This window comes from Myxocyprinus asiaticus, chromosome 18, assembly GCF_019703515.2.
Source record: "Myxocyprinus asiaticus isolate MX2 ecotype Aquarium Trade chromosome 18, UBuf_Myxa_2, whole genome shotgun sequence".
In the NCBI taxonomy this organism is placed as follows: Eukaryota; Metazoa; Chordata; class Actinopteri; order Cypriniformes; family Catostomidae; genus Myxocyprinus; species Myxocyprinus asiaticus.
The window spans coordinates 24,807,446-24,824,250 of record NC_059361.1 but is presented as its reverse complement, the minus strand read 5'-3'; the positions used below and the strand labels follow the sequence as shown (position 1 = coordinate 24,824,250).

General features: G+C 38.1%; 1 protein-coding gene across 1 annotated transcript in view; it reads right to left on the bottom strand.

Moving 5' to 3' along the window:
• Positions 1–16,805, bottom strand: part of LOC127455660 (insulin-like growth factor 1 receptor) — a 162,705-nt gene that overhangs the window by 3,976 nt on the left and 141,924 nt on the right. The window contains exons 11-20 of the mRNA XM_051723684.1: positions 13,230–13,507; positions 12,896–13,035; positions 12,368–12,533; positions 11,961–12,063; positions 11,795–11,865; positions 8,770–8,999; positions 8,116–8,223; positions 7,655–7,817; positions 6,666–6,795; positions 4,209–4,343 (exon numbers count right to left, since the gene is read on the bottom strand). Of these exons, the coding sequence (XP_051579644.1) occupies positions 4,209–4,343; positions 6,666–6,795; positions 7,655–7,817; positions 8,116–8,223; positions 8,770–8,999; positions 11,795–11,865; positions 11,961–12,063; positions 12,368–12,533; positions 12,896–13,035; positions 13,230–13,507 (1,524 nt within the window). The remainder of the gene's footprint in view (positions 1–4,208; positions 4,344–6,665; positions 6,796–7,654; positions 7,818–8,115; positions 8,224–8,769; positions 9,000–11,794; positions 11,866–11,960; positions 12,064–12,367; positions 12,534–12,895; positions 13,036–13,229; positions 13,508–16,805) is intronic.

The window sequence follows — 16,805 nt, the reverse complement described above, 5'->3', positions numbered from 1 at the left end:
TATACGACTAGAAATAATCCAAGAACTGGTACCATGTTGCACTTAAAGGATAGTTCACCCAAAAATTAAAATTCTCTCATCATTTACTCACCCTCATGTCACCCCAGATGTGTATGACTTTCTTCTGCAGGACACAAAGGATTTCTAGAAGAATATCTCATATCTGTTGGTCCATACAATGCAAGTAAATGGTGATCAAAACTTTGAAGCTCCAAAAAACACATAAAGGCAGCATAAAGTAATCCATAAGACTCCAATGGTTTAATCCATGTCTTCTGAAGTGATCAAATCGGTTTTGGGTGAGAATATAGCTCCTTTTTCACTGTACTTCCTGCCATTGCAGTCTCTAGGCATGATCATGATATCAAGCACGATTACACTTTCTAGTCCTTGAAGCATGCGCAGAGTGCTAGATGTCACTAGGAAGTGTAATCGAGCTTGAAATCATGACCAAAGAGACTGCTAATGTCGAGATTTATTGTGAAAAAGGAATTATATTTTGGTCTGTTCTCAACCAAAACCGACTGGATTGCCTCAGAAGAGATGGATTAAACCACTGGAGTCCTATGGATTACTTTTATTTGCTTTTTGGAACTTCAAAGTTTTGGTCACCATTCACTTGCATTATATGGACCTACACAGCTGCAATATTCATCTAAAAATCTTTGTTTTGGTTCTGTGAAAGAAAGACAGTCACACACACCTGGGATGACATGAGGGTGAGGAAATTATGAGAGAATTTTCATTTTTGGGTGAACCATGCCTTCAAGGTTCAGTGGACTTAAATTAGTGTAATTACTAACTGGTTGTTGTAACAATGTGTAGTTAAAGATACACAGTTTTGTTGTAATAAATGGTACTTTAAAAAAAGTATGTTACCAAAATGTTATTGCATGGAACATCCTATCTGCCAACAAACAAGAAAAACTATGTCCAGGTGTAACTAGTAGAATTGGTGTTGTTTTAAAGGCAAAAGTGTTTACACCAAATATTGATTTAGCTTTTTATGTTTACTGGACTTTGTATGACATTAAGTGATAAATGAAAACTATTTATTTCATTATTTTTGAAGAAATCCTCACTATGCAACATTTTTCACAAGTGCCTAAAACTTTTGCACAGTACTGTGTGTGTGTGTGTGTGTGTGTATATATATACATATATATATATATATATATACACACACACCGATCAGCCACAACATTAAATCCACCTGCCTAATATTGTGTAGGTCCCCCTCGTGCCTCCAAAACAGCGCCAACCTGCATCTCAGAATAGTATTCTGAGACGATATTCTTCACACCACAATTGTACAGAGCGGTTATCTGAGTTACCATAGACTTTATCAGTTCAAACCAGTCTGTTCATTTTCTGTTGACCTCTCTCATCAACAAGGCATTTCCATCCACAGAACTGTCCCTCACTGGATGTTTTTTGTTTTTGGCACTTTTTGGAGTAAATTCTAGAGACTGTTGTGTGTGAAAATTCCAGGAGATCAGCAGTTACAGAAATACTCAAACCAGCCCGTCTGGCACCAACAATCATGCCAAGCTCCAAATCACTGAGATCACATTTTCCCCCAATTCTGATGTGAACATTAACTGAAGCTCTTAACTTGTATCTGCATGATTTTATGCACTGCACTGCTGCCACATGATTGGCTGATTAGATAATCGCATGCATGATTGTTGGTGCCAGACGGGCTAGTTTGAGTATTTTTGTAACTGCTGATCTCCTGGGATTTTCACACACAACAGTCTCTAGAATTTACTCAGAATGGTGTCAAAAACAAAAAACATCCAGTGAGTGGCAGTTCTGCGGATGGAAATGCCTTGTTGATGAGAGAGCTCTACGGAGAATGGCCAGACTGGTTTGAACTGACAAAGTCTACAGTAACTCAGATAACTGCTCTGTACAATTGTGGTGTGAAGAATATCATCTCAGAATACTATTCTGATATGCGGGTTGGCGCTGTTTTGGCAGCACGAGGGGGACCTACACAATATTAGGCAGGTGGTTTTAATGTTGTGGCTGACCGGTGTATATATGTGTATATATATATATATATAAATAAAAACAATGACAGTATATGTAACAGTTTCATAACATAGGATGGGATCAATAACAATACATTTATGGTGCTTTCTCAAATGTACTAAGAATTGTTAATGTTATCGTTACGGAACTGAATCGTTAAGTGGAATCAGAACCAGAATTATTGATCAGTTCCAGGATAGAAACTCCTAGCAGTGAACACAACATAACGCAGAATAAAACCTCCCTTTGTTTAAGACCTTACAAGACTGTTCGGGCGATTTAACACACTATTTTTGGATCCTTGCCCTTGTATTTCAGCCAAGTATTACTTAAATTCTCATGATATCATACACATGTGAGAGACAGCCTGACTTCATGATGTTTAGTTTAAAGTAATGATGAGATACAGATGACAAAGTTTGAAAGCCTTTATCTTTATGGAGCTGCTTATGTTGTGTAGTGGAGCATATGTTCAATCCTCCTCCCTTTGTAACTCTTAGCTCTCATGCAATCAGGACACCCTGTTGTAGCTGCCATGGAAACGGGGGGTTTGTGTTTTCATAACAGTTGCAACAAGAAAGAGAGAGAGAGAGAAAGGGGTCAAGGGAAATAGAGGGATAGACCTCATGCTTCGTAACTGACATCAGCCCAGAAAAGGAGAACGGTATGGAACAGCAGATCGGTAACGCAGACTGGCACAAACGGATGGCGATGTGAAGATATTCTTTAGGGCTGACTGGTGTGAGAAGCTCTTAATAAAAAGTAGAGCAGCGTGGGTCACACAGTTAATTGCCCCTGGGAACTGTATGGACTCCCTTTTTTGGAGTTCAGTTTACTCTTAAAGAGGGAGCTCCCTGACAACATGATGTCACCGGTCTCATTTTAACCTGTGACGTAAATGTCACCACTCAGGCTTTCGCTTGGCCTGATGTTAGCAGAAGTATCTGGTGACATACTATTGACGTTTTAGCATGATATTGCAACCCTAAATAGAAAAGAGCCAGTTAGAGGACAAAAGGTTAACATTGTAAAATAAAATTCCAAATGTCTGCCTTTTGGAGCAAATGTCTAAAAGGCTAAAATATATTGAAAAAGCTGTTGATGTTGCTTTTTGGACTACATGTATCATATAGAGCAGTTTTTCTCAAACCTTTCCAAGTGACGGACCACACAACCGTATAACAAAATTTGCGGATCACCTAAGGGGCTGTTCACAGCATGGACACAGATGAATTTGCATCCCTCTTCGCAATTTTTGGATCGTTTCTTTTATGTAAACATGCGCTAGGTGGGTGACTTTGACCACTGCACCGTGTCTCGCTGTTTTTCAGCATCTCACGCAGGAGTGCATCCTTTTTAAGATGCAGTATCAAGTTAAAAGAACTTAAACTTTTAAACATGCATTACAAGACACCTGCATTCCATTTCATTTGTTGCGCTGCATCTAGCTTTTTTAACATAAGAACACGTTCAGCCTGAGCGGTTAGACAACTTTGTCATAAAATTAATGTTAAAGGTATGTTCCGGGTCTAGTAAAAGTTAAGCTCACGACAGCATCTGTAGCATAATGTTGATTACCACAGAAAATACATGAATTAAGTTACATTAAGGCACTTACAATGGAAGTGAATGGGGCCAGTCCATTAACATTAAAATACACATTGTTTCAAAAGTATAGCCACAAGACGTAAACATTGTACATGCTAATATGATTTTAGTGTGTAAAAAATTGCTTTCAGGGTTTAATGGCCTTTTGTCATGAACTTTACACAGATAAGGCTAGTAAGTGATTTTATCACACTAAAATCCTGTTAACACGAATGTTTAAATCTTGTGGCTATACTATTAAAACAATTTTAACGTTTACAGAAAAAGCCCTATTCACTTTCATTGTAAGTGTTTAACTGTAACTGTTTTTCTAATTTATTTTTTTACTTTTTTTTTTTTTTTAAATAAAAGCGAATTTTTTGTGGTAATCAACATTAAGCAAAAAAAGCTGTTGACTGAACTTAACTTGTATTTGAGTTGATTTTAGTAAATTATCATTATTTATTTATTTAGGCCAATTTTTTTAATCAGCCAATCAACTCGTGGACCAATTGGAATCCTTCACAGACCACAGTTTGAGATCCACTGGTATGGAGGGTCAAGTTATAGAGAGAGGGACTCACAGCATGTCGGGGCAGTTATCTGGTTTATCCAGAAGTCCTCCCTCCATAACAAAGCGCAGTACTTGCTCGTTGGACATGCCCTGGTAGGGCTGCTCAGCTAAAGTGGAAATCTCCCATAAAACCACACCGAATGACCTAAAGAGGAGAAAAAGGATACAAAAATAACTTTCCATAAGCAACACAAAGACATTCATAGTCCACAAGCAAATCTTCCTACAGTTAATGTCACAAAACCCATTTCTCCAATTACACCAGCCACCATGCACATCATGTAACTCAATGCAGTTGGACAAGGACAAAGAGAAAAGGAATGAGGCCATTTAAGGTCAAGACACATGAAGAGCTTCTTTAGGACAATTGCAGTCCACCAGAGCCTAAAAGTGGCACTAGCCTGTGGCGTGCAAAGAGGTCTAATGCCACTGAAAGGGAGCGGATACATAACTTATCCTACATAGTTATTCAAGTGCTTTTTGTTTTTAGACGGAAACAATGAAAATGTTCCTTTTAAAACTTAAGTACAAACAATATAAGGAACGCAAACACCACACTGACCTGAACTTTTCCTTTTACTGTGGTGTTTTTGTAAGCCCTGTGTTCCTCATTAATTAAAATAAGTCCATATATTATCCAGCGGCCAGTGAGAAAGTGCAACAGAGACCAGAATCTCTGCAAAGCCCAAATAAAACCACACAAAGAGCACACTGTTGCCAGTCATTATTCATTAGCTCTCGGAGGACAAATTTTCTATATTGGCCCGGGATCTAAGACAAAGCTCAACACCCATTAAAACAGGACTATTACAACAGTGACTTGTATCTAATTGGCTGCAACATCTGCATGTTGAAAGACAAAACCGCATTAAGAGTGGGCCGTTTTTTTGGGGAAAGGAAACAAATAAAGACACCTAACGGTGGGATTTATGGGAGTACGAGATGGCAACTCGCGGTGGCTCTTTTCATCTTGGGGACTTCAAAAACAGCTGATACGGAGAGAAGGACAGGGATGCGGTATGTGCTGGCACACCAACCCCATCATTACCAAACATCTGGAGGAGGTTAGGAGCGCACGGAGTGACAGAGCTGTGGGACGCTGGAGATTGGGAAACTGCAGAATTGGAGTCGGTCTACAGCACTGTTACTCTAGTTTACAGAGCTGCTGCTGCTGGGACTTAAGGCTGTGGTGTGGAGAGACAGTCTGTCTGAGACACAGAGATGATGTGTTTGGGCACGTTTCGGCTGGCTGAGACTGGAAGAATGTCTGGATGTGAAGCATATTCTCCCTTGACACAGAACATCAGTGGAAAAAACATTCAAGCAGCCCTATGAGGCTTCCTGTCATTGAGTGAATTAAGAAAATAGAGGTGCAATTGTTAATGCTATTTGGACAGTTGGAGCCCTGTTGAGAAGCAGAGCATGCAGAAGTTTGGATAGGCTACTGTGTATGATGTGTCTCTGATGGGATGTCCTGATGGACAAATGTCCCCAGTGTTCCAGAAGCACATGCATATACAATCACACACAAGTTCAAACTAATACACTACCAGTCAAAAGTTTGGTGTGGGTTCAATACAAGTTAAGCTCATTCGACAGCATTTGTGTCATAATGTTGATTACCACAAAAAATAGTTTTAACTCGTCTGTCCTTATCTTTTCAAAAAGCAAAAATCAAAGTTACAGTGAGGCACTTACAATGGAAGTGAATGGGGCACATTTTTGGAGGGTTTAAAGGCAGAAATGTGAAGCTTATCATTTTTATAAAAGCACACATTTATTCTTCAGTTAAAACTCGTGTTATTTGAGCTGCAAATTAGTTTAAATCGTCATTTTTATAGTCGTCAACAAACACTAAAACCCTAAAACATTACATCGTCATGGCAACGAAATTGTAAAATTGACCATAACACATTTATCACATTAAAAGCATGTTAACATGCATATTGTTTACATCTTGTGGCTATACTTTTGAAATAGTGAGTATTAAACATTTATGGATTGTAAGTGCCTCACTGTTAACTCAGATTGTTGCTTTTTTTTAAAGAAAAGGAGGGATGAGTCAAAATTAATTGTTGTGGTAATCAACATTATGCCACAAATGCTGTCAACTGAGTTTAACTTGAATTGAAACCGGATCTAAAGGTTTACGCATAGTGTAAATGCTTAAAATTAGTTTTGTAGACAAATATAAATGGTAGCTACATATGATTGTCTTTACAAAACTAAAATGTTTTTTTTAAATGCATGACTTTCAACAGATAGTGAATAAAAAGCAGCCATTTGTGTAATTTCACAATTTTAATTAATTTACAAGGTTTTTCCAAACTTTTGACTAGTAGTGTACATACAAGCGCAAATAAATCCACACACACATACACTATGTAAAGAGGCGACTTAAAATTGTGCACATGTGTGTATCTGTGAAAAGGGTCAGTCAGTATCAGTGAGGACAGACAGCTCATACCAGACATCAGAATTTGTAGTGAACACGCCATCTTTCAAAGACTCCGGGGACATCCAGCGGACTGGCAGTAGCCCTTTACCTCCTTTCCGATAGTAATCTGTCTCGTAGATGTCCCGTGTCATGCCAAAGTCTAAACAGATGAAGAGAACAGAGATGAGCTGCAAGCATTCTTTCTTAATCAATCCTTGTTTAAAAAAAATCATGAATCCCTGAGTATACAAGTTGCTCCCAATGGCAGGCTAGGGCCTTGCATGGCAGCTCTGCCGTCATTGGTGTGTGAGTGTGTGTGTGTGAAAGGGTGAATGTGTCACAGTGTAAAGTGCTTTGGAACCACTAAGGTTAAAAAAGTGCTCTATAAGTGCAGACCATTTATACTCTATTACTTTTCAGTAATTACTTATGAATGCTTTTAATGCATGCGTTGACTGCATTGTTTTAGCATCCACTTTGCTGTAAGAATCCTGTGCAAATACAGATCTTGCAAGTCAGTTGCTAGGTTATTACAGTAAGGTTGCTAGATTGTGGAGGAAGCAGCAGACTACCGCTAGCTGACATACTGTGTTTTACTGGGTCTGTACAGCATCACTCAACTGCTGTGATTCAGACATCTGAATCTGCTCTTCGAAATGCATAAAGTGTGCTTGTTTACATCATGCATCTTGATATATTTGCACTCTTCTAAATCATTTGATCATCACTGAGGAATTACAGCTGCCATTATTAATAGAAAATGCACAGAAACATCTCTTTTAAATGAAATTCTGTTTACTGTGACGTTAGCGTGACATTAAGTGTGACATGCAGATATGTTTTGTGAATAAGGTGCAAACTATAATGAGCCTAATTTACATACAAAGGTTGTTTGAAGCATTTATAAATCCTGGTTAAACTGGACTGATTGAGGTTAGTGAATAAGACGCAGGTTTTTGTGCTGAAATACCACGCACAAAAGTGGCTCGACTGTTAGTGTATTCATCCCTGAGTATTACCTCCGATTTTAACAGTGAAGTCCTCAGCAACCATGCAGTTTCTGGCAGCCAGGTCTCGATGGACAAACTTGTTGGCATTGAGGTATGCCATCCCATCCGCAATCTCACCAGCCATCTGAATCATCTTCTTCAGCGGGGGCAGAGCCTGGCTACTAGAGCCCTGCTAAAAGAGCACAAATGCTGCATTCAACACTTCTGCTTCTCTTTCTCTACTGAAGACGGCCAAGCTGACTACAACATCGAGCAGCTTCATCAAGCTACGAACATGCTGATGTAGATCTGAGCAGAACAGAAATGAGGTAAGATTGGTAATAAACTGCTAGATTAGTTTTAATAAGCAAAAAAGTAACAGAGCTAAATGATGGGCTTATTATCATAGTCCGTTGTAATAAAAAAGGACTGTAAGCATTGCAGGGGTGAATGGCTTGTACAGGCAAAAATGAAATGAGATGTTTTAGTACCTCTTTGGAACGGAGAGACCGCAAGTGGCTCTTCAGATCGCCCCGTGTCATCAGCTCCATTATAACTAGAGTGGGCTGGCCTTGTGAAACCACACCCAGCAGTCGCACCTGAACCAAAACAGGACAGGTTTATTCAGAAAGAATAAGTAAAATAACTCTACAGTATAGGCTACTTGTTTTTCAATATGCAAATCATTTCCTATTTGATTGTTACAAGACTCTCTTACTAAATAATATCTGGCAAAAGTAGTTAGACCCTCATTTAAAACTCATTTAATTAAGCTACAAGTTCTCAAGTCCTTGAAATTAATTACTTTGTGTTATTTTTTGACTTTTGAATTACTTTGTATAAAAAAATGTTAGCAAAAAATCTGAATAAGCTATTTTCATAAGCATTATAATCCCAGTGTTTAGACTTAAAATATCAATGCCACAAAAGGTGGCTCAAAAATTATTAAAATATGAGGATTTCATAATGCAGAGGTAATTTAAAACTGCATTCCTTTAAAAAAAAAAAATTTTTTTAAATTAAGAATCAGCTAAAATAACCACTCTTACAGGTTTAGACAGACAAAATCACCCCTTAATGAACTTAAATGATCATATGTCCCACTTGGTAGCAAAGAAAACCATCAGTTGTGCTCTCTTTCTTACCACATGGTGACAGTTGAATTCCTTCATGACTGAAGCTTCATTCAAGAACTCGATGCGTTCACGCATACTGGCTGATTCATTTACAGTCTTAATGGCCACTCTGGTCTCTGGTTCATCTTTGACGACTCCCTTTGCAATGCCCTCGTACACCATACCAAACGAGCCCTGGCCCAGCTCACGACACATGGTGATCTTTTCCCGTGCCACTTCCCATTCATCTGGTACATACACTGAGGTCGCAGAAATAGAGAGAGCTTAAACTATTTGAACAGGTAGTGCAGTGTAGCACACAGGATAGTAACAATGACAAATAATACGGTTGGCCTAACCCAGACAATGAGGCAAAAGTTACATGATGACTTCATGACTTAACTATTCAACTCTGCTGACCCGCTGGCAGGTCCAAAAGGGGGTTCCATGTCGCCAAAAAAGTTTACGCTTAAAATGTTCAAGTCTCTGGAAACATAAGTCAGGCATATGTGGTATCGTTTGAAAGCTTAGAAAATTTACTTTTCAGAGATATCCATCACTTCTGTATTTATGTTACTTAAAAGGGACCTATTATGCAAAATTCACTTTTACATGGTGTTTGAACATAAATGTGAGTCGGCAGTGTGTGTACACAACCACCCTACAATGTTAAAAGTCCACCCACTCCTCTTTCTTATATTTCTATTAATCAAAAACAGTGTCTCAAAATGACTGGTTTTCGTATCCGCTCTAAAGTGACGTCACTTTAGAGAAGGCCACGTCCACGACTGGTGACAGACTCCACCCTGTTATCATAGATCCTCGCGGGTGATCGACACACAGTCCGCCATTTTTTTCCATGCTGGAGCAGCTACAGTGAGAAGAATAATGTCTCAACTTCGTAAGCATCATAAGTGTTCTGTTGTTGGCTGTAAAAGTGAACATAAGAGTCTTCATGTACTCCCAGCATCAGAGCCACTGAAGACGCAGTGGACAAGTTTTGTTTTTAATGTGCCCCAAAACATACCAAAATTAGTGTATGTTTGAGCAAATCATTTTACACTGGACTGCTTTGTGAATGAGGGTCAATATAAAGCAGGATTTTCAAAAAATTTTACTCTCAAGCATGGATCAGTACCAACTGTTCATGTTCCAGCTTTATATCCTGAAGATGTAAGTATCGCACTTTATATTTTGTGAATGTTTGCAAATCGCCTTTCCGAATGTGCTTGTTAGCTGATTCCACGGCTAATGCAGCTAAAGTTACCATTGTCTCTGATTGTATTCACGGAGACCAGAGCTATGTCGTTATAGCTTGTTTGCACATGACGTCACGTCACTGCATTGCTGTGGCGTGAAATGCAGATGGAGGGCAGGAAGTGATTTTCTACATAAGAAGCACTATCACAAACTCAAAATGCCTATGTTTTGCATCGTTTCGGTTGTTCATACATATATGGCTGAACTCCGGTATTTACAGTGTCAGTCATATTGGTTCTGAAAGGGGGCGGGGAGCAGCAGCTCATTTGCATTTAAAGAGACACACACGAAAACAGCGTGTTTTTGATTCCACCCAAAAAGAGGCATTTACGACATGGTATAATAAATGATCCGTGGGGTATTTTGAGCTGAAACTTCACAGACACGTTCTGGGGACACCTGAGACTTATATTACATCTTGTAAAAAGGGGCATAATAGGTCTTCTTTAAAATAACAAAATAAGGCCTGAAAACATCTGCGTCGCAAATCAGTGCCACCTAGAGGTAATGTGGTAGAAATATTAATACAATATAAAAGTCTTTAAAATAGCACTTAAATAATCAAATCATATATTGAATGAAAGTTCTCATTCCCAGGAATGACTGTACAGTTCATTTTGTTGCCCTAATACTACAGTTTGAAATATTTTCAAAAGAATCACAAAGTGAAATATGATGACATCTTTTTGTTGTTCTTCTATAAGACATCAAATACAAAGGTCGCTTTTATGCACCGATCACTGCTGCTGTAAGTCCCAAATAGCTAAATACTTTATCTCCTTTTACCTTAGGCAGTTTTCAAATTTTTTTTAAATGCTTTACTTGTCTGTGAGCTTGTTTGTGTGAATAATCCAATGTTACATCTTAGATGTCCAGAAAAAAATATGCCGTCCAGCAGGAAAAGCACAGAAAACAAATCATCAGAAAAATATGATTTCAACAATTGATGATAACATGTTGTACACCATCACTAAACGGACAATCTCAGCTTTCCAATGACTCCTAGATTGAGCTGTTATTCCACTCAGAGGCCGAGGTATTACATGAAACATTTGGGGTGGTGCATGACCTGAAAATTAGACTGAATGTCTATGGACGAGCACATCTTTGAGGGCTTTGAGGACCTACATTATAGATCTGCATTTTGTGATGGAAGGTAATGGAGGATAAATTATTTTTTCTAGTACTTAATGCCATCTAGTGGAATAAAATAAGACTTTTTTTTGAGGAAGATAGAGTGAAGAGAACCAGAATTACATTCTTACAAAGTAAAAAAAAAAAAAAAAAAGAAAAAGGATTCTATTCATCACAAGATTGTATACATATAATATACAATATTATTTATGAATAATGTGAGTTTTTTATTTATTTTTTTATTTGGGGGGTTTTCTGAAAAATGAGACCAATTTTTTGCACATAGTCCACAGTGTGTGTAAATTCTAGTTTGAAAAATTGCAGGTAACAGCCCAAAATGCCCCAGAGTTGAAGAGGTTAATTAGGCCAATGATTCCTATTGTGGAAAATAATTCAAGTTAAGTTAGTAATTCAAATCGCAATTCAACTCTAATAATAATATTTAAAAAATTGCCAATTGGGGGGGGGGGGGGGATTAACTTAATTCAAGATGTTCTCTGAAAACAAGTTTAAATATTGTATGCAATTTTACATTTATCTTGTTTTAAGTATATTCAGATAAAAATACTGAGAATTATTATTATTATTATATATATACATATATATATATTTTTTTTGTTGCAGTGTATCCCCCTAATTGCAGAACAAAGTTAAAACTTACTTTCAAAAGGACTGAAGTATTCAGGGTTCACAGAAGCATAGAGGACGCCGTTTCCTAACCTGTCATTATTCCTGTAAGTAAAAGGAAACATTGTACATAAACACAATGGGAAAAAAATTCTGGACACTAAAAATGTATACATTTATTTATAAGAAGGGACATTAACCTCTTTTTGGTGACAAAGATGACGACAGTGATCACCAATGAGAGCAACACTACCACAATAATAGGGATGATGATGGCTAGAGAGATGGCATTATCATGTTTTCCTGTAAGAAAGAAGGGCAATCAGGCAGAATTAAGAACCACAAAACATTAAGTACATTTAAGGATTAATTTACCCAACAATTAAAAAAAATTACTCACCCTCAAGTCTTTCAAAACCCATATGACAAAAGAGATTTTTTACAGCAAAATGTCCAAGCTTATACAATCTATCCCTTTAAAACAGCTCAGGCTGAGATAAATGAATCACTCTACACTTCCATAAAAGGAGCTGTTTCATAGCTATCAGTAAGCATACCTCACCCTAAACATTAAATCAGAAAGAGATTTCTTATGTGTGTTCCTTACTTTTGTGGGGTGGCACGTAGAAGAACACTGGTTCAGTCCAAGACCCATTTCCTGCCAGAGAAGTGGCCCTGACCCGAGCGGAATAATTTCCGGAGGCCAGATTACTAAGATGAGCTCCTCGCAGCACCCGGTACTGCTGACGTGATATGCACTCATGCTTTTCAGGCTATAAAACACGCATACAGTATACACAGTCGGTTTGTGGCTTTTGCTGCAGATTTAATGATATAGTTCATCCAAAAATGAAAATTCTGCCATCATTTACTCTCCCTCAAACACCTTTTCAAACACAAAAGTGATGTTAGGCAGAATGTTAACTTCAGTCACCATTCACTTTCATTGTATGAAAAAAAGATTCAATGAAAGAGAATGGTGACTGAGACTAACATACTGCCTAACATCACTTTTTGTGCAACATAGAGGAAAGAAAACATGGGTTTGCAACAATATGAGTTTGAGTAAATGGTGAATTAAAATTGTTAGGTGAACTATCCCTTTGATGGCATTTCAGTTAGTTGTAACACTAACCTCGGCTCCAAGACGGTATTTGATCTCATACATGAGGATCAATCCATTGGGATGAAGAGGTTCAGACCACCGAAGAAGCACTGTTCCTTCCTTTTCATCAATCTCCTGAGTTACAATCCCAGGAATATCATCCACTTTGTCTGGGGTAAGACAAAACTTTGCTTAAGGCCAGTGCTCTCACAATAATTCAATTTCACTTGCAATTCAGTTTTAGTTGCTGTTAACATGAACCGGATAACTAATAAAAATGATGCTCTAGGCATATTAGAAAATGATTGGAATTTCAGAATCTTGTTGGCCTGAATATGCAGTCAGCTAGATGTGTTTTGCTGACCTGCTGGTTTGGTTCTAGAGAAGACAAAAGCCGCAGCACTGCAACGCTGGACCTTGTGGTTACAGGCGTGGATGTCGATGCGGTACACGGTAAAAGGCTGCAGGTTGGATATCTCCATGAACTCAGTATGGGCCGTGCCCTCAGAGAAAGGGTACTCTCTCTCCTGCAGCTCTGGGTCGGTGATGTTACCTTGCAACCCTGTGAAGTTCCTGCCTGCACCATGTACCAGCGTGCCATTGGCCACTCCAAACAGGTCTCGACGCTTTCTGTCTGGAGGTCTGAGGAAATAAAAGAGACAATGAAGGACAAAAGGAAGGGAAGTGTAAGAAAAGTAAGGACAAGCAGGAAAAAAGGACAAAAAAGGAAATGGAAAAGGAAATGAAAAAAAAAAGGAAGGACAATAAAATTACAGAATGGGAAAAGGAAATGTAAGGCAAAAAAAGGAAAATAAAGGAAAGGAAATTGGAAAAAGGAAAGGAAAAATTAAAAAGGGAAGGAAAAGAAAAGAAAAGGAAATAAAGGGAAAAGAATGGAAAGTGAAATTAAAGGAAAAAAAATGAAAAGGAAGGAGAGTGAAATGGTAAATGAAAAAGAAAGGAAAGGAAAAGGAAATTGAAAGAAGGAAGGGAAGCACAAGGAAAGGAAAGGCAGGACAAGAAAGGGGAAGGAAAATGGAAAAAGAAAGGAAAGGACAAGGCAAGAAAGGGAAAAGATAAGAAAGGGAAATTAAAGGGAAAGGGAAAGGAAAATGCAAAAAGAAAGGAAAGAACAATAAAAGGAAAAAAAGGAAAATTAAAAGAAAACAAAAAATAAGGACAAAAAAGGAAAATAAAGGAAAGGGAAATGGAAAAAGGAAGTGGAACATGAAAAAGAAAGGGAAGGACAAGAAAAGGAAAGAAAGGGGAAAGAATGGAAAGTGAAATGAAAGGGGAAAGAAAAAAGAAAAGGAAGGACAGAGAAATGGAAAAAGGAAATGGAAAGGAAAAAGGAAGGGAAGCACAAGAAAGGAAAAGAAAATGAAAGGGAAAATGAAAGAAAGGACAGTAAAAGGAAAGAAAGGAAAGGGAAATGAAAAAAGAAAAGGCAGGACAGAGAAATGTAAAGGCAAAAGTAAGGGAAGCACAAGAAAGGAAAGTAAAAAGAAAGGGAAAGACAAAACAAGGTAAGAAAGGGAAAAGAAAGGAAAGGGGAATTAAAGGGTAAAGGGAAGAAAAGGAAGGACAAGAAAGGAAATTTGAAAAAGTAAGGGAAGGACAAGAAAAGGAAAATAAAATAAATAGAAAGATAAAGGGAAGAGGAAAAGGAAGGGAAGGACAAGAAAAGGGATATGGAAGGAAAGGAAAAGAAAAGAAAAAATTACAGTAAGAGAGAGAGAGAGTACAGTCAATCAGCGTGCCAGCAGAGTCAACACTGGCTTAAGAAGCATACGAGGCCAATTACTGTGCACAATTACTCTACAACACACCACTTCCTTAAACAATATTTCACAGAGAAAGCAAAAGCTTCTTATAATTCTCTATGTCCTTCTAATTAGTTTCTTAGTAACAAGGAGGATACTTGCAATACTATATAACATACAAAGCTCCTTTTATTGTCTCCTGAATCTTATCCATCATTTATTATCCTGAGTGATGAGATCTTTTAAATTCATATGACTGCTATATATCCTGCTGGGCTTTGTTTCCTCATGGAAATTTAACCAAACTGTAAACACTTTCACTTCTACCCTGACCTTTTCCTCTCATTCTGAGGTATAAGGTCAAATTAATTTTAAGCCTTATAATTAGACATTCTTGTATGTTTATTCACAATGCATAAATCAGCACTATCATTGTGAACTACAATATTTGCAAATTAAGCAATACACATTTCTGCAGATGAGAAGATGAAATGAGAAGGCATATTTGCAACAAATATCGAACATCGATAAGAATGATATGACCAACTCTGCCTCTGATGATAGAGGCAGTGCATGAGGCGATAAGCGAACTAAGGCGCTGGCTACAGGTCAACCCTGTCACCACTAAGGACATGCAGTCAGCAGCAACCACAAGAGCTTACCAGACCCAATGCCACTTCACATATATGACTAGGGCAGGACCACATCCTTACCTAAAGCCACTTTTAGGTGACGTATACTGATTTGCTCGCTCGGGATCTCTGTAAAGATTCAATAGTCAGACTAGACAACAGATGGGAAAGACAAGATGGTTTGAAATGGATGTAGGGGAAACCCAAGTGTGTCAAACAAAAACAAAGAGGAAAGTGACAATTATGTGTCAGGCACACAGACAAGAAGTCTTGAAAGACAGCACAATTTTTCAGCTTTTGTCCTTTTGCTGTCAGTGTCAGTGATGTAAAAAAAATCTGCTGAATGCAAAAACGTTTTGGATTTTGAGAACCTGTGAAAAGATCCATGAAAACAATTACAGATTACTAGTGATGGACTGATTAATTGGGTGATACCTGGCCATGCAGTTATTATCATCATATAACTGCGAGTGCTGGGACAATTATCAGAAGTGTCAGGAAATTGTTCATTATTTTTGCAACTCCGTTTGGTGACGCTACAGCAGGTGCACAGAAATGACACACCTCAGCTTTAAAGAGAATTGAACTGATAAATGATCTGAGAATTAATACAAATTTGCCATAATGGCACAACAGCAGGTGTTTTTCCAGGCTGACATGGAAACACAACACGGGCACATCATGTCTTTCTTTCCCCGGAAGAAATGCTTATGTGGGAGTCTCATTTTCAACAGTCTTTGAGAAGCAAATTTACAAGCAATTATGAACTTTAACCACTGATCATTATGAATGTTTAAACATTCTGGTGCACATTATTATAAGCTCTTCAAGCCTTATTCTGCCAGTTCTTATTAATCAACTGATAAATGACAGTAATGAAAGAAGATTTTTTAGGTGTGTATGCTTTTGTATGTGTGTGTGAGCGTCAGTGTGTGGAACATTTAAATAAAATAAAATCAACCCAAACCACATTCCATGTCACTTCAAATGAAATGTGCTTTATGATTTATGATTGGGGATTTAGGGAGCAATTGGACACTATTCAGTACTCACTAACCAGAGATTCAGTTCACCCTTCAGGGTATATATTGTAGAAGCACAAATCACATTGTCACTTAAGCGTCACATCAACCCTGATCACTGAAAAGGTCTTGGTGACCACATTTTACTAACTGTATTCCATCAAGTAGAAAGAAATCAAGATGTGCATGAAGCATTACCACTAATGTGTGTTTGTGTGTGTCAGTGTGTGCTAGGGTGAGGTACAGGGGAAGAGTTGGCCTGGAAAAAGACTGTCCTCAGCTGACCAGCAGAAATGGAAGAGAACGACCCCATAACCTGCTTTCACTGCAGTAACTCCCCATAAGAGCAAATCCTCTTTTGTAACTTTTAACCCAGCAAGACTCGCATACGGACAGGGTCGGCCTCTTGACCACGGACATACTAAACACTTTTGGCACAGACCGCTGACTAAGGATAAGGTCAGACTCATATAATGGGAGAATAAAAGAGACATGTAGATGCAAAAATGCAGAGGGCCCAAAG